At 36.0% G+C, this 23,861-nt stretch overlaps 1 protein-coding gene across 1 annotated transcript in view; it reads right to left on the bottom strand.

Moving 5' to 3' along the window:
• LOC114358049 (uncharacterized) overlaps positions 1–23,861 on the bottom strand; it is a gene marked incomplete at its 3' end in the record, with an annotated part of 86,892 nt that overhangs the window by 5,691 nt on the left and 57,340 nt on the right. The window contains exons 2-3 of the mRNA XM_028311912.1: positions 15,938–16,070; positions 12,300–12,508 (exon numbers count right to left, since the gene is read on the bottom strand). Of these exons, the coding sequence (XP_028167713.1) occupies positions 12,300–12,508; positions 15,938–16,070 (342 nt within the window). The remainder of the gene's footprint in view (positions 1–12,299; positions 12,509–15,937; positions 16,071–23,861) is intronic.

Here is a 23,861-nt window from a genome sequence, read left to right as displayed (position 1 = left end):
ACAGTTCAGCGTGGGTCATCTATAATAATGTTTGTTTCGGGCTGGGTGTTTTCTAACCATAATATGAATGAATTTATTTATGTTATGTTATTTAAGTATGTTCATATCCCATAGTACAAGCTTTGCTTAGTTTGAGACTAGAGGCGCAGTGTTAAAATATTATGTCGAAGGATATTTAATTTTATTATTTATTTATTCACTATTTGAAGATTACGGTTTAATCCAACTTACGGCTTGTTTTTATACTGTGGCGTCATCGCGTCGCGCTAGTGTCAGCGCGAGTGTCAGTGCGAGGTGTGCGGGGGCTGAGGTAAACGAATGCACGGCATCGAGGCGGTAAATCCTAGCCTTAATAACACTAAAGCAATCTTTTTTATTTATTTTCGCAGTGGACTATCGAAGAAAAGCCCTAGCACATAAATACTTAGGCTGGGTTGCACCATCTTACTTTAACTTTGACAAACGTCAAAAATCTGTCAAACTCCATACAAAAAACACCGGTTATCGTCATAGTTACGGTCAAAGTTAAAGTAAGATGGTGCAACCGTGCAACCCAGCCTTAGGGTTACTAATAGAATCCGATTTATCTCTATATTTCGAACAGTACCTAAGTAGTCAAATCCTTTCAAGAAACACTTTCGGCCAGTATAAATCATTCCTTTCATAGACCTTTCACTGACAAATAATAGTGATAATGCCCTAGTGATAAAAGGTAAGAAATCATTCCTCCCTTTCAGACTAATGGGGGATGATAAGGCAGGTGTGCTTACGCTGAAAAATGTGACCCTTTAATCTACTTAGCTCTGGGTACATACATCGTATTTATTATTTTTATCGTCATTATTCAGGCGAACGGACCGAGGTGCCCGATCATTAGTGACTAACTATACTTGCGGCTGGACATTTGGTGTAGGTAGTCATTTCATTATATCTTAGTACTTTAGAAATAGAATCGTTAGCTACGGCAGATGATATTTTAAACCGAAAAACATTTATAAAAGAAAAAATTCCAAACAATAGAAAAATAATAAGTCTGCGTTTCGTCGAACCCTCGAGGTATTAAGCATTCTAATGCAAAATATTTTCAGAAGTTCCAGTGAATTTTAACAACTTAGATAAAACGTTAAAATTTATTGATCTTCTAATTTTCAGAATTGAGCTAGATTTCACTAACATAATTATTCATTTCGCAAACCTACACGTCTCGAAATCAATGACATAAACGCCCTCAGAAATAAACAATATATTTGCGCTCACATTTATAGTTTTATTTTACCTAGGCCTACAAAATAATTAATGTAAATAGCTCACTCTTGATGCTTCCATCAAGTGATATTCCTTCCAAATGAACACTAATTTACAAGGAGCAGGAAATACAGGATTCCTAGATGGTTCCCATTAGTTGGCATGCGCGCCTTCATTGCCCATTACATTCACTGTAGGTATCTACGTTATCATCAGTGGTCCATCATGACTACCATTTGTTAGGAATGACCATCTTTTCAAAGTAGGTACTACTTCTTACTAGACTAATAAATAATTGAGAATATTTTTTATAGGATATTAAGCTGAAATTTTACAAAAGAAATCAATTCATTCCGATAAATTTTTCAAACGAGACATCAGTAAATTACTATTATTATTATTATTTTCAGTCAAGTCACATAGGTAATTGTAAAAAAGCAGCGATGGGTTAAAATTAAACACGTCCCTCTGAACTTCCAACCTAATTAATTGAACTTTACAAATTGCTAAAGTAAACTACATTTAAATAACTTTAAACACATCATTACCACAATGTAAGTAATAACTCCACACAATAATAATTTCATAGCACCTTTTAGCATAGGCATAACACAAAATAAAATAAATGCTTTTTGTACAAATCCCCAAATCTCAAACTAAAAATAAAACATCGTTCCAAATATACAGGGTGTTTGGCGCATCGTGTGCCAAAATGATTTGGCGGATAGAATGGGTCATTTCCTATATTTTCAGCCCCCATAACACGTTCCATGCCAGGCGGCTACGATTAAAAAAAAACTACTAGGCGCAGCCCTAAAACAAATATTTTGTTTTGACGTGCATTAATGTAGGGTTGCATCAAATCTAAATTTACTGGCAAATATCATCTAGTTTTTTTAAAATTCAGCTTTGCAGTTTTCAGAAAAGTTAAAAATGGACTGAACATTTAAGTTTACATGGGTATAATTTTCTTTTTTAAAAGAGAGCGATCTTCGGATTTTATCAAAACTTCTCTAGTCTATCCTCATTCAAACGGTATACTAATCTTGTTTAAATAATAACAACAACTTCACAAATTACTTAAATTAGTGCATTGACTCTAGTCGGACTGATTTGCGAAATTTGTGTTTATAGCCCCTTTATGTGTGAATAGCACGTTTAACACCTACAGGTAAAAATTATTTATCTTATGCAATGTAAAAACCTTTTCCCAATCGTTTTTCAATGTGGATTTCTTGAATTTAAAGACGAAAATAATTATTTTGATCGTTTATTAATTATTACAAATTTTGTTCAAAATGTCCGCCTCGGCAACGTATACACTCAAGTTAGGATGCAGTCTAGTACAAAGTCTAAAGCCTAACTGCCTATACACTCTTGTCTTGAAAAGTCCCATTGTCTGTTGATTTGTTCCCTTTTGTTCTTAATGTGATTACGCCAGAGAAGCCCTGATTTCACTCCAGCTTACTTCTTTTTGTGGGGTTACCTTAGGGGTTAAAATATAGTCTAAAATCCAACAACCATGCAGCAACTGAAGCTGAACATTCGTCATAAAATCGAACGAAAGCTTTTCAAAATTTTGATGTCAGATTGGAAGAAAAGTCCGTAAAGTTGTTATGGGAAAGTCTAGGTATATTTCATATTTTATCATCATACTTATTCAATCGTGAGTGCAATTTGTAGGTAATAATTTCATACAACGGTGATTATAAATATATGGTAATTAGTACATGGAAATTATAAAACGATAGTTTTTCTTCAAAATTTCTTAAATCTGCAGCGTATGCAAATACTGTCTTACTACAACGTATAAAGGCCAAAGTACTGATTCCATTTAAATTAACAACATGGATCTACCTTCAAAAATCGAATATAAAAATAAGGACATGGTAAATAGAAAAATTGAAAACCAAAGATATGGTAATTATACTCTTACGCAATTCATCGACGGTACGCCAACGCAATAGACGCCTACTTGCTAACAGGTCTTAGAACTAACTAAGGGCTCGCGCCGCGCGCATAAATGATGTGTCAAATATTATTATTTAGGCTTGTGTAACCAAAAACAGAAAACGTCACGGGAATTAGGACTTTCGCTAGGACAAGCAGTTTTTTAATTCTAATTATTTACAGAATGGTTCTATTGAATAGATATTTTGCTATGCATAAGACAATCTTTTGTACTCTTTAAAATGTTGAATGGAGTGAACCAAATCTATACGACATAAAAATTACAGCCAACTTTTAACATTAAGTCGGTGTGCGGACGCGTCACGGTAATTAGAGAACAGAGGTTCATGAAATTAATTAAGTCACAAATACTTAAAATAGAAGCCTATGATTTAATGCACAACTGGATAGGGTTGTTAAGTAACATATATAAATACTTGCATGTCGCTAATTGGTCATTTTTAACGATTTAACTAGCTCATCTGAGAATGGCCGTTTTAACCTAAGGCCTTCAATGAATAATAATTTCATGAATAAATGTAATAAATCAAGATAACCTACCACCCCAAACATCGATTATAAATCGCGTAATATTTCATTTTTATCGCTATCAGGTAAAACCAGCAGGCCTGCCCTAAAGAACGAACAATTAACAATACTCCTGGCACAATCCCAACAACTTAAAGTTATTTCGAATATCGCCTCCGATTTGAAGAGTTTGTCCCTTTAAGTCTATTTCTATTACAAGAGGGACCTTCCATTCCAGGGCTGAGGATAAAGGCTATCAAATTTTAATTAAAGTTTTCCCGTGAACAAAGGTGATTGACCCTCGAAGTGGGTAAGGGGACACCTCACAATCCTTCACGCCTCAAAAAGCTGAATGCTATCTTTATTATTAACGAATTTGGTATTCGCAAAATAGAGCCAGATTTAATAATACTGAGAGTCAAAGGACCCCCAAGACACCCCGGAGGTCCATGGAATAACACCCACTGTCGAATTCTTTCATAAGCTATTTAGAACCGCCAGTTTGTAGAAGCCGGCTTTTGTTTTCGAAGAACAATAGGAAGTGATTGATGCCAACCAGAAAATGTCTAATACATTGATTTTGAATACCTAGACTATGAATAGGTACATTAATAAACTCTGTTGAATTAATTTATCAGTGGAAATTAACAAACAAGCTTCTGGTAAGATACTTTTTATTCGTCCGACTTTTTAACAACAGTGTTGCTTGGCTGTATGAATGTAACTGACAACTAGTGGCGAGTGATCTTTTTCTAGAGGCTTTTTCTCATTACTTAGAGCCTGAAAGATAAGGAGACATGTAAAGATCTCCTTTAGAGATATTGTTTTTATTTCTTGACATTCGTAGTACGAGTAGTTTCTCTGATTCCTATTTTTCACCTAGACTTTTATATTAAGAATATTTAAATATGAATACTTAGTTGAAAAGGAGAAACTGACTGACTGAGAAATCAACGCATCATCAATCAACCACGGGCCTAGAAATTTATTTGACACGATTCCTAATGAGATCTAGGGGTGTACTAAGAATAGGGAGTGAAATGGGGTCCAAGTTTGATTCTTAATATTTTGTAACTAAACTGTTCTAGCCAAGCTATCCTGGGTGACAGCCCGTTAAAGATGGGAAATCGTGCTCATTCTAAAGACTATTACTGTGTACTGAATCTGAGCCCTCGCAGGCTAAACACAAACTGGCCATAAATTAAAAATGCGAGAATAAAAGGAATCCGCGTCGAAAAGAAACGTAATATTTTTTTATTACTCGCTTTTCATCGCATCTCGATTGCCGGCAGGAAACTAATTTTGGGGGAATATTATTGAATACGATGTAATGGTGTTTTGGTGGGTATTGGGAATTCTTTGATCGTGCCGATTTAATGTTACAAACGATTTTCCGCTGTTTTGTTAATGTATCATTGTTGATCATGAGAAAACACGGGTTATTTTAGCTCGTTTGTTTACAGTCGAAACCTTTATCTATAAGATTTGTTTTTCAAGACTGTTACTTACTACACTTGAGCAGATAATGTAAAGGAGCTTCGTATGTCAGTCAATACCTCCCGGAATTTGATCCTTATAAGCTGTCGACAAGCGTAATCATATAGGAAAAGCTCAGTAACTTAAAAGCTTACCTTTCACTCTACACAAATAAAATATCATGTTTCATTCACATTGAATAACGTCCGTATTCTCAAACAGCAGCCAGAAGCAGCAAATCGAACGCACAGCGTTGAATAGAGCTCTGTGATTGGTTCGTGTGTCACCCCGTGCGTCCATGTGAACTGTGAGACCTCACAGTTATGTTTGTGAATACGGGCGTAAGTAAATACTATGTGGAAAGATTATTAATTTCTATTAAAAGATATTTGAATCAGAAGCAAGGTTTTAAAGGTTTTACAGGTCTCAGAAACACTATTTTTAAAACTTAAGTTATAAATAAAATCACCCTTTTTACCCATTTTCCCAAATGTAAAAGGCATTCCTACATTTTCATTTAAACTCGTAATTACAGCCAAGAGTCGCAACTCACTGTACAGGCGGCACATCAAGCTGAATACTGTGCATTTTCAGTATTTGTATTAGGTGTTGTTTTGCAACAAAAATGTAAAGTCCGTTGTGCTGTACGGTGCCTACGATAAGGCAAGATGACTTTTAAAACGAGTGAACACTTATAACCGCGGTATTCAAGGCTCCGCAATTCTTTTTGTAGATAAAGCGACGTGGAAACGTGTTTTTATTAACTGAAAATACTTTCAGCTGGTAATTTATCAATTACAGTCGCACAAAATGGTATTTTATATTAGAAACATTAATCGTGACTTAGCGAACTTACTCGTAATTCGCAGTAATATTTTTCATTTAGTAGTTTCATTTAGTCAGAAAAGTTATCGAGTGGCGACCACGAGCCAGAGACGTAGTGTGGGCAGGCCTCCCACTAGATGGACCGACGATCTGGTGTAGGTGCGGGAGGTGCCTGGATGCGGCGCGGCGCAGGACAATCCTTGGGGGAGGCCTTTGTCTAGCAGTGGACGTCATTCGGCTGAAACGAACGTAGTAAAATCTGTTTGAAGGGCAAAGGCTATTTTATTGACGTCAGTATTATGTAGGTAGGACCAATCTAGAAAACAATTTATTAAATAGATTCTCTTATTCAGGTCACATTTATTAATGAACATTTATTTAACTGTTCTGATATAATTTCATTTCGGATGCTTTTCAATTATTAATGAGGTTGCAATTGAGATTTAAATGATGTTATAGGTGCGATATAGCCTCAAGCGTTGTTTTCGCGAACGACGCAAATGCTTAGTCACCATAATAAATAAATATATCGACAGGTACCTAAATCTTTAAAGGCCTAAATATTTAATCTTCTCAAGCCATTACTTAGTCTGGATGCTTATTCAATTTATATTGGATTGAATCTGAGACGCAATAAAGAATAAAATGATCATATTAAAGAGATCAAAGCTTCAAAAACATCTACAGACATTTGTAATAAAACTCTAACTTCATTTAAGATAATTTTCCTTCATATTAATCATATTAAATCCAAGCAAAATTATATTCATTCTATTGTATCTGCCTGCATTGTTCAACTGATATATAAGTCTACTTTTCTATTTCCATTTGTATTAATGTAGAGGTAAAATTAAGAGCGATCGTTTTTAAAAGTAACTATTAAAATTGAAAATAAAAATTCTAAAGTTACTACATACCTATTATACAGGGTGTTTGGCGCATCGTGTGCCAAAATGATTTGGCAGATAGAATGGGTCATTTCCTATATTTTCAGCCCCCATAACACGTTCCATGCCAGGCGGCTACTTTTATATCAATTTTTTTAGTAATTTCACCAAAATACCCAAATCGCATCATTTAATTTCGATTTAAAAAAAACCTACTAGGCGTAGCTTCAAAGTAAATATTTTGTTTTGACGTGCATTGATGTAGGGTTGCATCAAATCTAAATTTACTGGCAAATATCATCTAGTTTTTTTTTAATTCAGCTTTGAAGTTTTCCGAAAAGTTAAAAATGGACTGAACATTTAAGTTTACATGGCTATAAAAAAATAAATAGAAGAGATAGCGATCTTCGGATTTTATCAAAACATCTCTAGTCTATCCCCATTCAAACGGTATACTAATCTTATTTAAATAATAACAATAACTTCACAAATTCCTTAAATTAGTGCATTGACTCTACTCGGACTGATTTGCGAAATTTGTGTTTATAGCCCCTTTTTGTGTGAATAGCACGTTATTAAACACCTAACAGGTAAAAATTATTTGTCTTATGCAATATAAAACCTTTTCCCTATTGTTTTTCAATGTGGATTTCTTGAAATTAAAGACGAAAATAATTATTTTGATCGTTTATTAATTATTACAAATTTTGTTCAAAATGACCGCCTCGGCAACGTATACACTCACGACATCTTCTTCTGATTTCGACTGTTGTCGTATGCAGCCACATTTCTCTTTTTATTACTACAAAGGCGTTTTCTACTCGTAGATTAGAAGAGATGGCCCTATACAGTGGCCTGCACGTTCCCCAGACCTAATTCCGTTAGATTTTTACGTCTGGGGACGAGCTAAAGAACTGGTGTACGTAACGGATTCAAACATTAGAAGAACTACAACAACGAATAAAAAACGCCTTTGTAGTAATAAAAAGAGAAATGTGGCTGCATACGACAACAGTCGAAATTAGAAGAAGATGTCGTGAGTGTATACGTTGCCGAGGCGGACATTTTGAACTAAATTTGTAATAATTAATAAACGATCAAAATAATTATTTTCGTCCCCAAATTCAAGAAAGCCACATTGAAAAACGATAGGGAAAATCTTTTTACATTGCATAAGATAAATAATTTTTACCTGTAGGTATTTAACGTGCTATTCACACAAAAAGGGGCTATAAACACAAATTTCGCAAATCAGTCCGAGTAGAGTCAATGCACTAATTTAAGGAATTTGTGAAGTTTTTGTTATTATTTAAACAAGATTAGTATACCATTTGAATGGGGATAGACTAGAGAAGTTTTGATAAAATCCGAAGATCGCTATCTCTTTTACTTATTTTTTTATAGCCATGTAAACTTAAATGTTCAGTCCATTTTTAACTTTTCGGAAAACTTCAAAGTTGAATTAAACAAAACCTAGATGATATTTGCCAGTAAATTTAGATTTGATGCAACCCTACATCAATGCACGTCAAAACAAAATATTTACTTTGAAGCTACGCCTAGTAGTTTTTTTTTAAATCGAAAGTAAATGATGCGATTTGGGTATTTTGGTGAAATTACTAAAAAAATTAATTTAAAAGTAGCCGCCTGGCATGGAACGTGTTATGGGGGCTGAAAATATAGGTAATGACCCATTCTATCCGCCAAATTATTTTGGCACACGATGCGCCAAACACCCTGTATATTCAAAGATGAGTGTGCTTACCATAAGTTTACGTTAGGTGTGCTCGCTAGCGAGTACGTTAAAAAAATCTATGAAGATTTTATTTCTTGAAAGTAGCCGCTAGGAGCTTTTTACGCAGTCGCTAGCAAGCACTTCTAACGTAAACTCATGGTAAGCACACAGTGTAAGTATTTTTGATCGATTTCGCCTTCAGTTGTTCCAAGAATTAAGGGAAAACGTCACTATTTAAATACTTTATAATTTAAACAATCGATGATATTCGATTCCTGTTTTGATCAGTTGATAATTGCTTCTCAAACAATTCGGTAAATGAACGTTCGAATAACAAAGACAAGCGCTTCTTGCCCTCCTCAAGAACTGCTATTGTGTTACTTAACATACAATTTATTTAATTAATTCCCTCCGTAAAGGAAAACAATTATTAAAGAATAACGACAATTTCATCTTTGGAATTTGTCTTTCAATTCGTTATCTTACAAATTTATGCGTAGGACAAAGAGGAAAAGCTCGTACATACATCTATACTTTTGACCTAACCGTTATTTATTTATTTATTTGGTTTACCAATAATTGTTACCAATGCTTACAAAATATTAGATAACAATAACTTAGAAGTTAGAACAAATAGGTACTTAAAACCATCGGACATAATTGAGACTTACCATTCAATTCTAAATAAACTAATAAGTAACATTAACCGCGGCGGTACACTAACTTTCAACACAGCAAGTGTACACTTTTACTCCAATTCACAATTCAATCAACTCGTACGCGAACTTTTGTTGATTTAGGTATTCGTATTTCGTATCCAAGCCCTTTACAAACACCGATGCTCGAGATTGTTAGATCTGAATGAGAATATCAAAGCAAACCACCGTTCGCGTTGGTTAATACCAGAGTAAATACAAATGAGTAGGTCATCTTCATAGAAACGCACCAAGCGTGTTTAGTATGTGAGCGCGCGCCAATACGTATGCGGCGCGCACGCACACACTGACAAAATTCGGGGCAACTCACCGCTAATCAAAGCTAAATTTTGTCAGTGTGTGCGTGCGCGCCGCATACGTATTGGCGCCCTCACATACAAATCGCGCTCGGGCGTTTCTATGAAGATGACCTACTCATTTGTATTTACTCTGTTAATACACTACGTCACGTGATCCGTGCCACCTCCGACCCGTTGAGTATCTGACGTTCATACACTCACGTGCAATGAAACCGCTCCGTCGCGTTAAAACTGATCGATGACGTGTGCCTGTGTAATCCATCAACCGAAACACAACTCCTAAAAGGTTTTCGGGTCATGATATAGGTGACATTTTCATGTAGGCACCATTAAGCCATTAAGACCTAAGTTTGGTTTTCATTGTGTTGTAGTGTGTGTCACTTTTTTTGGAAACTTAAAAAATGGGTATGATTTAAATAAAATACGATAATAATATCAGCATTCCTAAATAAAGTGTTTGCTTTACAAGGCTACTCTTAATACTTTCTACTGGCTAATACAACACACAATAAAAAAAAATCACTAAATTAATTATCCTTAATTCCCACATTCACACCCGTATTCACAAATATTACTATGAGGTCTCACAGAGCGCGTGGACACACAGGGTCCCAAAAACCTATTCATAGACAATACTTGAGTGGCGAAGTGACACACACGAACCAATCACAGAGCTCTATTCAACGGTGTGCGTTCGACTTCGCATAGCGTTGCTGCTTCATTTAAGCAAGCATCGTTTGTGAAATCGCCTGTCATTAACGTCTCGTCTTTAATGGTAATATTATTGTGTCAATTTTTCTGCAAGTAAGTGTGATATTTGGGGTTCCTCCACCGGAGACCTACACGGCTCGTGTTCGAGGCGTGTGTGTTGGGCGTCCTAATGATCCCTCGTCATTACCCTCTGATAACAGCTTTGTTGCGGATCGGAGCTTCTTTGAAGTCTGATCGGCAACTATTGCCATGGCTACGTGGTTATTGGCAGACAACTTTAATGGATTACAAGAATCTTTATCTTTTTTTTTAAGTATTACTAAAATAAATTGGTTTTTATCTCTGATTGAAATATTGGAGCACATCGGTTTATTCAAGTCCCTATCGGAGCCTATGAAATAATTTCTGTACACAAAATTGCTGGCATAATTATTATTGTCCCTTTAATAAAATATGAAATAGGTATAAGGGTTAGCCTGGAAATAGAGCCTATCGTATTCTGATAGATACGGTACTCGTAATACAAATATTGTGTACGTAAGCATACATTATGTTTATATTGGTCTGGATGTTTCCTATGTTTAATAAGTAGATATGTACGAGTAGGTATAAAGCAATGAAGTCGGTTAAAAAAAGTATAAAGCAAACGCCCTGGAGAAGGTCTAACTAAATACTGAATGTAAAAACTTATCTTAATTCGCAAATATCCAACTAAATTCTGATTAAATTAAAAGTCTATTTGGATGGACTAATAAAAAATCTGTTTATTTCAGACCACGCATGATCCATAGACTAATAAACTAATGACAATAGCGCGTACATAGGGGAGAGTTCGGTATATTGTACCGCCGGGTAAATTGTACCACCCTCATATTTCGTAAAGTATTTATTGAATGTCTGTAATTGCAACACTCAGCGATACACAACTAAAATCAATTAATATCGGCCATGTGGTTTTGGCCGTGACAACAAACACGTGTGTTTTATTTTGAAAAGTATTTTTTCATTGTTTTCAAGTAACTTTTGACAATACATGTTTAGATTGTAATTTTGTTAAATTTAATCACAGGGTGTTTCTAATATATTACTTAGAAGCGTAAATTAGTGTGGATTACAATTATTTGAAACATTTTTCGGTATTTATAAGCTATATTTTTTACCGATTTTTTAAAAGCACTATCACCTAGTCGGCTAAATTGTACCACATCAAGTTGTATGGAACTTTACCAAAGGATTTTGAATTTTTTTTTAGTTAATCATATTTTGAAGTTATAATATCGTAGTTATGTTTGACTAACAATAAATGAAAGCAAAAGACTGGCAAAGTAGATTAGGTACAAGTGTGCGTTACGATAATTGGAATTACAAAACTTGTACTCAAAATCGTGATAACGTGTAAAACAATATCGATTGTCTATGTTATTAACTACTGTTCCTTTTCGTTTCCTAATTTGTTAAGAATGTATCGTATAATATTTTGCCATAGTTTTTTTAAAGGCTTGAAATTTATTGAAATCCAATTTAGTAACCCTGTGGTACAAATTATCGAACCGGTTGGCTAAATTGGACCGAAGCTCTGAACTCGTACTTTGTTGATTTGTGCTAAATATACAACAATCATGTTAATTAATACTTATGAAATAGTAAGTTGAATAATGTGTCTTTTATTATATACCATAGACATTAGCAAAAACAAAAGAAAACTATGTGTAAAATGGGATTGAAAAAAACTGGTCCAAATTAGCGGACTCTCCCTTATATCGTCACATTTTGTCAGGAACTAACATAATTGTCTCATCATAATTTTGCTCTACCATCCCTTCGAGACAAATACTTGGCCCACTGTTTGCCAATTTACGACAGAAAAAGTAGAAGTTACATAAAATAAAAATATACAGCTGATGAAAATAAAATAAAAATTACTTACTGATGACAGTAAAATTGAGCCTCGAGTTCCTCGTCGGCGAGTTCTTGAAGTCCACTCGGCAGCGGTAGACACCAGCGTCGCCGGGCCCCACAGCATCCAGAAACAGCACGGCCGGGCTCGCCGCCGCTCGGAAGTACGCTCGGGTCCCGAACACCGTCGGCGACGACCATAGCTTGGGCTGGCTGGCGAGCCGGCCGCGGACGTCATAACTGTGTAGAAAATAAGACATCTAAACTAGGAGTAATGTCAGCCAGAATAATCCAGCGATTGTTGGGGATCAGACTAGCGATTTTTGTCTAAAAATGTGTTGAGACGCGTGTTTCTCTATTTTAGCGTTTCTTATCTTGAATTAACAGTTCGATGCCGACACCGTTGGGCTATTATTGTAGCTTTAAATCTTTGACACTTCTAAAATGATTACTTTTATGAGAGTTCCTGTAAGTTAATGACAAGCTTATTCCCGGAGTTTCCGTGCGTGCACTTCAGTCTAACAGATATAATAGTAGTTATTTAGGTACTGCTCTCATGTTTCCCTGATCAAGAAAATGTAAGCGATACATTTTATAATTCAGTTTTTCATTTGGACAGTCGCAATGTTAATTTCATGCTTCGCTACTCTACCCATCAAATCGAAACAAAAGATACGATCCAAAAAGGTCCGAATACGCTGAATCGATCATCATTTAAACGAGCTGATGTAGCTGTTTCAGGAACACGTAGCCCAAAGAACAAACACTATATCCAGCAAAAAACAACTCCTCCACAGAATTTTAACTGCATTCGGCCGGCCACGGAATGGAGCCACAAATCAAAACGATATCTGCGAACACGAAAACCGCTCTTAGCGGAGTTTTGGCTTCGCGATTATAGCGGTTGTAAAGCGGCCGTCAATCCGATAGTGAACGATGAAAGTTCGGCGAGCGAAGCTATCAAGACTGTAGACTACATTTAGGATTTACAAATGTATCTTTTGGGTATGTTTATTAGTTGTGCATCAGACTTGCACTGAGTTGCTTATGATTTTTGTATTTATTCTATATCAGTAACTGGATTCTGTGGTGTCCTTGCAATAGACTATTTAAGCCTTAAGGTTATCTTACTTTCCTTTCCATCGTGAAAAGTTTCATAATTGTATTAAATGGTGACAGCAACCAAAATGAAACAATGTATCATGTGTGTGACATGTCACAAACAGTTAAACACCTGTAAACTATGTTAATTGTTAGGATGTAATTTACGTAGGCATTAGAAGATCAAATACCGTCAAAAACTGTTAATAACATTTTGTTAACAACCTTTACCATCAACCTACTCTTCAAACCAGTCTCGCCATTTATGTTCGAATTTTTATCGTTTCTACGCTCAATACAATTTAAAGCTAACTTGGAATTTTGTGTTTCCAATAATTTGAATTCAATAAGTCTGAAAGTCAAATTCTTTTTCAATACATTATACACAATTTTATTACCGACCTCTTACATTTATACGTCCCAAATATAGCTTACTCTACCTCCACTTTGTGATAACTACGAGTATATCGGCTATAACAGGTGGCACAACAAACAGAAGAAACATTATGGTATATCCTAGTGCTTAACTAAGTCAGTATCTGAGGCACGGGACCAGCACGGGAGGGGTGACATTGACATAATAATATTATGACGTGACAGAGCAAACACAACTGAAAGAAATCTGAAGTCATAATAACTTTTTAAAAAAATAAAACCGACTTCAAATGCGTGAACACAAAAAAAACTAAAAATTAAAAATATTGCGTATAAAAAAGTTCATCCCCAATTTTCCACCCTTGGGGGTGAAATATTTTCTTCAAATTCGCATGAAACCACCCTTTTGATAATACCTATTCAACAAAAAAATAATCGTTCAAATTGATTTATAATCGGCGGAGATATTGCGTATAAAAAAGTTCATCCCCAATTTTCCACCCTTGGGGGTTGTTTTTTCTATTATTAAATTTAAATGGGACCACCCTTGAGGTATTACCTATACGCCGAAAAAAGATTTGTTCAAATCGGTTCATAATTGGCGGAGTTATCGCGTAACAAACATAGAAAAAAAAAAAAAACATACGGGTCGAATTGAGAACCTCCTCCTTTTTTGAAGTCGGTTGAAAACACCCTCCCGTGCCGCTTCCATACATCAGGCTACTGAGTTAAGCTCGTTGCGGGTCCAATGACAGTAACTTTCCCCCGGGACAAACTTGACCTTCACTGATTGCTTTTTATTGGCGGTCAAGCTGTAGATCCTGGCTACACAGGAGTTGTAACAGTGGGAACGAGAGGTGGGAAAAGTCCCGTGAATAATATTAAGCGCTAGACCTCAAAACATAAAGTAAATTCTATGCATTGAGCAATAAAATACTCATCTAATTTACAGTAAACATGCATTTGCGTTCAACTAGATTATGCTGTATCAACTGTTCGGCGTGAGTTGATTAGTTCCCAATTACTAAGCACTGCAGCTCAAGTCTGCGGGATCCATTACTGCACGATTTAGTTTGCTGTAGTTATAATGAAGCTCTCATCTGCTTAGTTTTAATCAAAGTGGGGCTAAGTAATAGGGGTAAATACGCGTTTGTCGACGGTGATTTCGACGTATAGGCTATTTTAGACCCATGGACAACTTGGGCTAATGACTTTTTCTTAAATGTATGAAAAGCTGTAAACTCATTTTTTTAAACAATGATTACAGCACGGCCTTCGTTCACATTTAAGGTTACCTTAAAAGTAAAGGGGAACCAATTTCAACCCTATTGTTCTATTAAGAATTATTTCTGCTGAACAACGTTAATATCTCCTGAAAACTATTCAAACTCCAGTTACGAAATACTGAATTGAAACAACAGTAAATTATTGACGAAGTTCCCGTATCATACCATATAATCGTAAATCAGTCAGGCATGTAGGATCTTATAAATTCAAAATTGCAGGCGGAAGCATATCGGAATTTACGACTATAGTTTTCAACGGATTTAAAGTATGCACTGAATATACGGGAAAAATAAAAGTGCAGTTGATAAGACGATAAAACGTAAAATTAGGTAGGTACCTATATGATTGTGAAAAATCTTCTGAGAATGTGACATGTTCCACGTGTATTTATCTAATTAACACAAGATCTATCAATTATATTGAGGTGAAATTATAAACGTTAGAATATAAAAAGTTACCCACTCTACTTATGAAATGAAATTTAATTTATGTAGAATATTTAGGCATATCAAATTGTACTTATTACAGTTTATTTGCTATTTTAAATTTGAATGGAGAGAATGGAATCTTACTGTCGAAGGCCAAGAATTACTTTGGGTCGCTGCGCCAGCTTTTTTTTTATACCTACATAACAAGGCTTTATTCATTTGACCGCAATCGCACTTGGTGTTAAGTGAGATGTAGTCTAGGATGGTACATCTGCACTGTAAGTGCCTATTCACTATTCATAGCTTATTAGTTAGTTAAATTGAAATGAACATTAAAGCAATACTAAGTCTTGGGTCACTCTGGTCTAGTGAAATAAGTTGGCCTCGTATGCTCAGAGGTTCTGGGTTCGCTTCTGTTTTAAACTCTCTTTGTATAATTTCCAGTTTGGTTTACAACTTAGATCAAGAAGTGGTGTACCTGTAGAGAGGCTCTCCATCGGCCTCCTTAAACCACAGCACCATCGAGACGTGGTCGCCAGCCGCCAGAGGCTGGATGTCGCAGGGCAGCGCTGCCTTCTTGCCCAGCACTCCTTGCACGTGCGCCGTGGGCACTGAAACAAGACAAAAGCCTGTTAAGGGAAGAAAAACTGAAAATTATTGAGTAAAAAAATTGGGAGAATACTTGAATGAGGCTTTAGACACTCAAAATGTTTATCTATAATTTGAAACTCAGCACAGAAGAAAGTATTTTATAAAGAAATTCCTTTCAGCTGGCAATTGTGAAATGAAATTAAAGTTAAATAAAATAACCCTCTACTTTTAAATTAAAAGACAATAAGAGTAGGCGCACACCGTTGATTTTTAGTTGGCCGATAGTTGTGCCCGATTTTAATTTGTATGAAGAATCGGCCAAATCGAATCGGCGTAGTGTGCGCACTCCCATACATGCCCATACTGATCAACTGCCCGACTAAACTATCGGCCGACAAAAATCAACGGTGTGCGCCTACTCTAAAAGTTTGTTTCGGAAAAGTGGTATCGACGAAAAATTTCGAATTCATAAGAAAAATATAGACCTAGGGTACCCCAATGATAAGTGAACAATTCAGTAACCTTTGTGTATCAAATAATAGCACAAAAAATAACGATGTAAAGATGTACTCATAGATCATAATAACCTGTAAGGAGATAAATTAATGAAGATAAAATCATTTGTCCGAGGCACAGGGAAAACGGGGCCAGAGTATTAAATAGGTAACGTTTGTAACTTGATATTAAAACCAAGCCTATTTTTCATGGGCATTGTGTTCGTCCTTTTTTCAGCCTGTACAAAATTCAGGGTCCTCGAGCTCTACTTCGTTTGGAGACATTCCTTTGACATATCCGACACTGTACATTTTTCACTGCTATAGAGGCTTGCTCAGGTTGCTATTTTATTTTGTCTGTCGAAAAAATAACATCAATATAAAGATAAAAAACTTTTTTGTTTTCAATACAAAAGGGGTGAATCGAGTGAACAATGTACCTAAGCCAAAAGAGTGACCTAGGACCCTGATGACAAAGCTTTTTTTTTAATAAGACAAAGTTTATTATTTCATGCGCACAATAAAAACTACACTTTGGTAGTAAGTCCCGTGGTTTGACCCATTTCAAGGCTTAATATTTGGCCAGTAACTATACATTAGTGTATTGTGCTTCACCGCTTTTATGTGCTTTGATATGCCGCAGCGCGTTTTGTTAGACTGATCATAATATTATTTACTAGCTTCCACAGATAATGCGGTATAATGTTTATCATTATACGATATTGTTTTGTAATAATTTATATTCTACCAAATACACATTAATGTATTCAAAGCTATAACTAGTACTATTTAAGTGTCTCACGTAGGTGCTTACAAATCGCCTACTGGTATATGGTACAGACAAATGGCCGGCGCAAGGTGTAGCGTGTAGAGCGAACGCGACAAATAGAGCCGTTGCGCACGCGACAGTTACGGATGAAGGCCGTTGTTACGAGACGTTTGGACATACATTTGGTTGTATTTGATGTAAAATATGAGGAAAAATAAACGTCTTACTACAGGACTACAGTTATTGCTCGTAGAATGAAACAAGAACTTAGAAATTTATGTTGGTTTAGACAAATTCCTCATGAAAAACCGTTTGAAGAATCTTGTCGGCCGTTTGGTGTAGTGGTTCGGAACGGACTACTATTGCCGAGAGGTAACGGGTTCGATTCGAATTCGAATTGAAATGATGAATTTTAATTTCTGTGATGGGTCTGAGTGTTACTTTGATAATAAGTATGTATTTACAAAAAAAAGTATTTAAGTATGTTTATATCCGCTGTCTAATACCCATAGTACAAGCTTTGCTTAGTTTGGGACTACAAGCGTAGTGCAAAATGTCCAAGGATATTAATTATTGTATCTTGACTGTAAAACTGTTTTAAAATGTCTCTAGAGATTCGATACTTTTTCACTTAACAAAATAACGTATAAAAACCAAAAAAAAGTTAGCTACTTATCTATAAGTAGTGGCCAGCAGTAGTGACTGACTGAGATTCAACGATCAACATTGTCGATGTCAATTCTAGGTGATATCGCATTACAATCGTAGGCGTGTCGGTACGCTACATGGTTTTATTACAAAACCGGCTGCCACTCGCGTGGACCCCGGTTTACCCCCTTAGGAGTTGAATTTTTGCAAAATCCCATCTTAGTGAGCACCTACGTTCTTAAAAGAACCCCCATACAAAATTTGAGACTCCTAGCACTCATAGTTTTTGAGATTTCGTGATGAGTGAGTGAGTCAGTCAGTCAACCAGTCCAGTGATTCCTCCTAAAGCTATATCCTAAAGCTTTTATAGATATAAGATAATAAATAGTAATACAATCTTAAACCAAAGTTCCCAGCCTACCATGTCTTATCATAAACACAAACTGAGCTCAACTCATGAACAAACACGGCAAACCCTCAGTTAGTAATTAAACTTTCAGTTTATTCATAAGCAATTTGATATTTAGGGTCGTTCGTAAACGGTTCACTAGTCACGACTTAAGGCAAGCCTGTTGTAATCTGAGATCTGACGGTGTGTTGAGTTAGTACATCTTTAAATTAAACGTAAAGTAGGCCTAATACTAAAACAAATTATAAGTAACAAGACTTTGGAAAAATAAGTCAATTAAATAAATAAGAAATTGTGCCATTGATATTGGGACACAACACAGTTTTTCATCACTTAACATAATTTTGTAGATCTTTCAAGTACCTACTTAGTTGTAGATTCAAATTAAATGTTCTAATAATGTGCAATTTATCAATACCGCACGGCCAGTCAATTGAAAAAAAATTATACCTACGTCTCCAATAGAAAAACCCTATCTTCACTTCCTTAGTTCTATAGAGGTATATGTACATTGTACAATTTACAGGGTTATGTAATAATATTGTGGGATCCAGGTTGGCAAAGGCCATCATTGTGTGAGGTAGGTATTTCGAGATCTATGGATCTAACATTGATATTTCTGTGCGTATGTGTCTACCAAATATAATCTCCTCTTACAAACTTAATGGGTATCGAAACATGACTGGTCCAATGAAGTACAATCGAACAGAACCGGGGCGCGTGTGAAGTGAGAGGCGACACCGTGCGACTTGACGCTTGACTGGTCCCGGGTTTGATACCCGAAATCCGAGACGTGGGAATGTCCTGAGAATCCAATTGAATTTCGCTTTGTAAATTTAATCAACACCATTTGATCTAATTGAAGCCTTGTTTAGCATCAAAGGTCTATTAATTTTGACATTGCGAAACATGAAAACAAATACTCGTAAACAAGTCGGAGTTAAGTTAAAAGTCAATGTCTGTTATTATTGTCGAGTCGTGATTTTGGTTGAATAGAAATTGATTAAAACACCAATAAAGTATTTAATTCAGGTAAGTTGAATAACACAAACAGTGTTAAATACTCGTAACAATTCACGAACTTTTACTTACAATGGCCTTGACTACGTACCTAGTAACCTACCTAGCCCACCAGTAAAACATTTCAATTTTCTCCCAACTTTGTTCACGTGCCTAGATTTCAATTAAAAGTAGGCATAATTAATATAAGCATAAATAATATACTACTCTAGGGATATAAACATATTATAACACAATCATTTCTGTATTTTTTTTGCGTGAAGAAGTAACAAATACCTACTCACCATTTTACCCTCAAAAACATTCCCGTTTGTGTAGGTAGTGGTACTATACATAGATACAGTTAACTATATTTTATTATTGCTAACCATTCTTTTGGCCCGACAGTTGGGGAAAACGTTTATAAAATCACTCAATAGGAAACCCGACAGCCAATTTTCCCTCCGAGTGTGTCATGATTTCTAACAATTTTGCGTGTCTATCGGACCACAATGAAGTGTTGGTTCCGTAGCTGGAAGACATGTGGATTTGATTCAGAACATTTTATTTCCTGAACAATAGTATCGGGTTTACAAACTGCTATGACCTTTCCCTTTCAGGCTTCAAGTTATAATTCGTTTGCTCGTGAAATCGTTCAACTTTATGATTGCGTAGATTTGTTTTTCTGTTCCTGAAAGCGTGAATATAAGGCTTGTACCATATGACTCTACTATTAAGTTCACTTTTTTGTTTGCTACTGGCTTTCAAATTTTTTCAGTCAGTATTTTTGGAGCTTTTAAACAGCATAAGAGCTTACACGCGCAATGCAAGTAGCTCTTCAAAAATTCCTCTTAGTCCGGCATATACGAGCTTGTTAGCGCGTGTACGTTAAAGAAAACTCTGCGTTGGCATAAGAGGCGTATAATTATACCTACTGACTCTTAAAAACACGTTTGATAAGCAAAAACCCCTCCAATGAAAAATACAAAGTCTGCATTGGTGACGGCAAAAATGTGACTGTCAAAGTATAGAAAATGTTTTATAGTCGGCAAATATTTTAGTATAGAATGGAAAATATTTATTTGACATGAAAATACAACTCCAAATGAACAAAGAAAAAACACAGCGACGACGCAGGATCAGTATAAATATAAACACGCGGATGCACAAGCGTGCCCCGAGTTTTTTCAGTTGGTGCCTCATCAGCCAACAACCGTTGAGTATTTTTACATTAGGCTGAGTTGCACCACCTATCTTGAATGGTAACTATGACTATAACAGGTGCGTGTGGAGTTTTACAGATTTTTGACGTTTGTCAAAGCTAAAGTAAGATGGTGCAACCCAGACTTAAGTACCGGTTATTTTTATTGTTACAGTTAAAATAAGGTGGTACAACTCAGCCTTAGAGATAACGGCACCCATTATCGGTACGGTATCGAATGCCATTCGTACGTAAGTAATACTGGCACTATAACAGATTTTATATTAGCTATTAGATAAAAAAATCTGTTACAGTGTCAGTATTATCAAAATGATATCAAAATAAACCCCCTGCGCTAGTGTTATGTAATGTTGGAAATAACAGAATATTGCCAGCTGAACCCTAAAGACGTGTCCGCGTCCGTCCATCCGACTGTCGGCGGCACGCGCTCTCTAATCCGGCGGTCGCTGAACACAAAAATGTGGGAACGGCTGAATCAGGGCGGGTAAAACACTGGATACGACAATAAATAACATAAAACATATACTTTTTGGTTTATAAAGAGGACATTTGATATTAAAAAGTATTTTTTTTTGTCTGTTTACTCAAGGTTTTACGAGGCAGTAGATTTAAATTAACATTGCTCGTAGAGTACTCGAGAATTTTATAAGCCATTGGGGCAGAAAAGTTGTCGAGTAGGCGCCTGCCTACATACTATCTACTATCTATCAGTATGCATATTTTTGCTGCAAATCCGCCTCCTATACCTACAACTATAGCCTATTTTATACCTCTACCAGAACATAAAAGCTCTACCTCAAATATACGACTATAATAACTAATCTGTAAAACCGTTGTGACATTTATCTAAAGTATTTTACATATTCAAATCTCCGTACAATATTTATAAAGATACCGAATACTAAAATGAATGAACCATTTTAATATTTTTCATAAAAAATGCTTTTACAACAATGAGTAAAAGCATAAAATGTGTTTATCCTGTTGCAACAAAAATATTCATTATCCTTATGGTTTGTAAAAGCAGGGTAAATAAAAACAATACAGCGAATAATACCTATTGATTTTGTAGGTAAATGAGAACAAAGTAAGCCTGTTCTCGCTACTCCGTATGCTAAGGTTTTATTTTAGCTAATTAAACTAAAACGATTCTCGCTATACATATTATTATAGCTACTACTAGTCCAGTCAATAAAGCATTATAGATGGAAAACTGTAGAACACAATTTCTGACTTCAGGGCTTTATTTAGACTAGTTAGGAGGTGAACATAGCAAAAGTCCCCGCCCTTAGCCCTTGAGCCGGCGGGGAGAGGGGGGTTTAAAGGTGCCACTTTTCGGTTTTTCGCTTACACCAAGATGAAAAGTTACCAATCACCGCTCAACTAATAATACGGAGTAAGTGGAAAATTGGCTGTGGGACGTTTACACATCCATCACGTATTTTTAACCTTAAAAATATCACACGACCATTTTTTTACTTCGTTCGTTCGTTCGTTCGTTTCAGCCGAAAGACGTCCACTGCTGGACAAAGGCCTCCCCCAAGGATTTCCACAAAGACCGGTCCTGCGCCGCTTGCATCCAGGTACTTCCCGCGACCTTCACCAGATCGTCGGTCCACCTAGTGGGAGGCCTGCCCACGCTACGTCTTCCAGCTCGTGGTCGCCACTCAAGAACTTTCCTGCCCCAGCGGCCATCAGCTCTTCGAGCTATGTGCCCCGCCCACTGCCACTTGATTTTAGCGATTCTGCGGGCTATGTCAGTCACTCTGGTTCTCCTACGGATCTCCTCATTTCTGATTCGATCACGCAGGGAAACTCCGAGCATAGCACGCTCCATCGCTCTTTGGGTGACCTTGAGCCTTCTTATGAGGCCCATAGTAAGCGTTTTTTACTTACGCGGTATTTTTTATTAAGCGACGCAATGCCATTACGCCGCTTAATTTGACTACTCGTACAACAGATGTTAAATACATTTTGAAATAAGCAGGTGCTTTCGTTTCCCTCCTACAAACAAACGAACGTTTTTTTCTACGCGATGAGAATTTTCGTTTCGAGTTTCCCAGAATCGACAGCGGCATTATTCTTATAGATAATTTAATGAGATGTTGTTAGACCGTGTGAGAGATTTTCTGAGTAGGTAATATTTAGATTGTTGAGTTTCTGCGAATTTTTCATTACCTGTTTTGGGGTGAAACGTTTTCAAAGTTACCTTCGTTTCAATATTCTGAATTCGACAAATACGTCGCATTGGACCAATCCATTCTAATTTCCTTGAATTTTTAGACCTAAATCAATAAATCGTTCACCTTTCGTTAGTTTAACATAGGCCTAAACATTTTAGCTTATGAAACACAACAGTACCAAGTTGATAAGTTTCGCACGAGTTACCACGACTTGAGTAAATTTTTAGGCGTTAACCTTTCACATACCTATAATGTGCTAATCTTTAAAAAATATCAAGTTAACAAAGTTGGACAGGAAACCCGTAAAACAACCAAAAACCCTGATCCAACAGAGCTCAAACACAACATGGTAATATCTAGGGTAATTCCAGGATACATGCCCCAGTGGGATAGGTGCCGCGATTTTAAGTACACTATGTTACAAGCAACTTAGCCTAAAGTTATAGTACGTATAATAGAAAGGGACCTCCCCGTACCACTTTTCGCCTCGCAAACCATCAAAGAGTGCGTTCGTTTAGCCAGTGAGAGCAAAAATCTTCCGCGGCCAGACCTTAGCAAGCGTCGAAATAATATTGGTAAGTATCTTTAAATGGATAATTTTTTTGTCAGCTGTAAAATGAAGCAGATTTTCATATAATTTGATAGACTATCTTATAAATTATACGGGATAGCTATGTTTAATTCGAAATTTAGTGTTATTATATTTTTTATTAAAAAAGGCACCTATCCTGTGCTAAAAGGATAGTTGCCTAATTTTTTTTGGGTATAGATGCCCTTAGGGCCCTGTCCCATGCGCCTAGGGGCATCTATCCTAACCTGCTCTTTTTGTCACAGGTAGCAAGTAAGAAGAAAAAAAGAATGTAGTACGGCTAACCTTAGGAAAGTAATAAAAGGGTGCCCTTCTGATCGAATTACCTTTTTACCCGACTGCGCTAGAAGGAGTAGTATTATTTTTATTAAAAAATATTAAATTTCATTTGTAATTCATTTAATAACTAACAATCTTAAATAATAATACTTGGCTTGTTTGATTTCAAAATGCATTTGATCTTTAGAATTCAAAAACTATATTAACGAGTCATCTATC

The sequence above is a fragment of the Ostrinia furnacalis genome, unplaced genomic scaffold (assembly GCF_004193835.3).
Source record: "Ostrinia furnacalis isolate ACB-3 unplaced genomic scaffold, ASM419383v2 OfSCF3655, whole genome shotgun sequence".
Classification (NCBI taxonomy): domain Eukaryota; kingdom Metazoa; phylum Arthropoda; class Insecta; order Lepidoptera; family Crambidae; genus Ostrinia; species Ostrinia furnacalis.
Note: the sequence above shows the minus strand (reverse complement) of the source record. Positions and strands in the feature narration are given on the sequence as shown.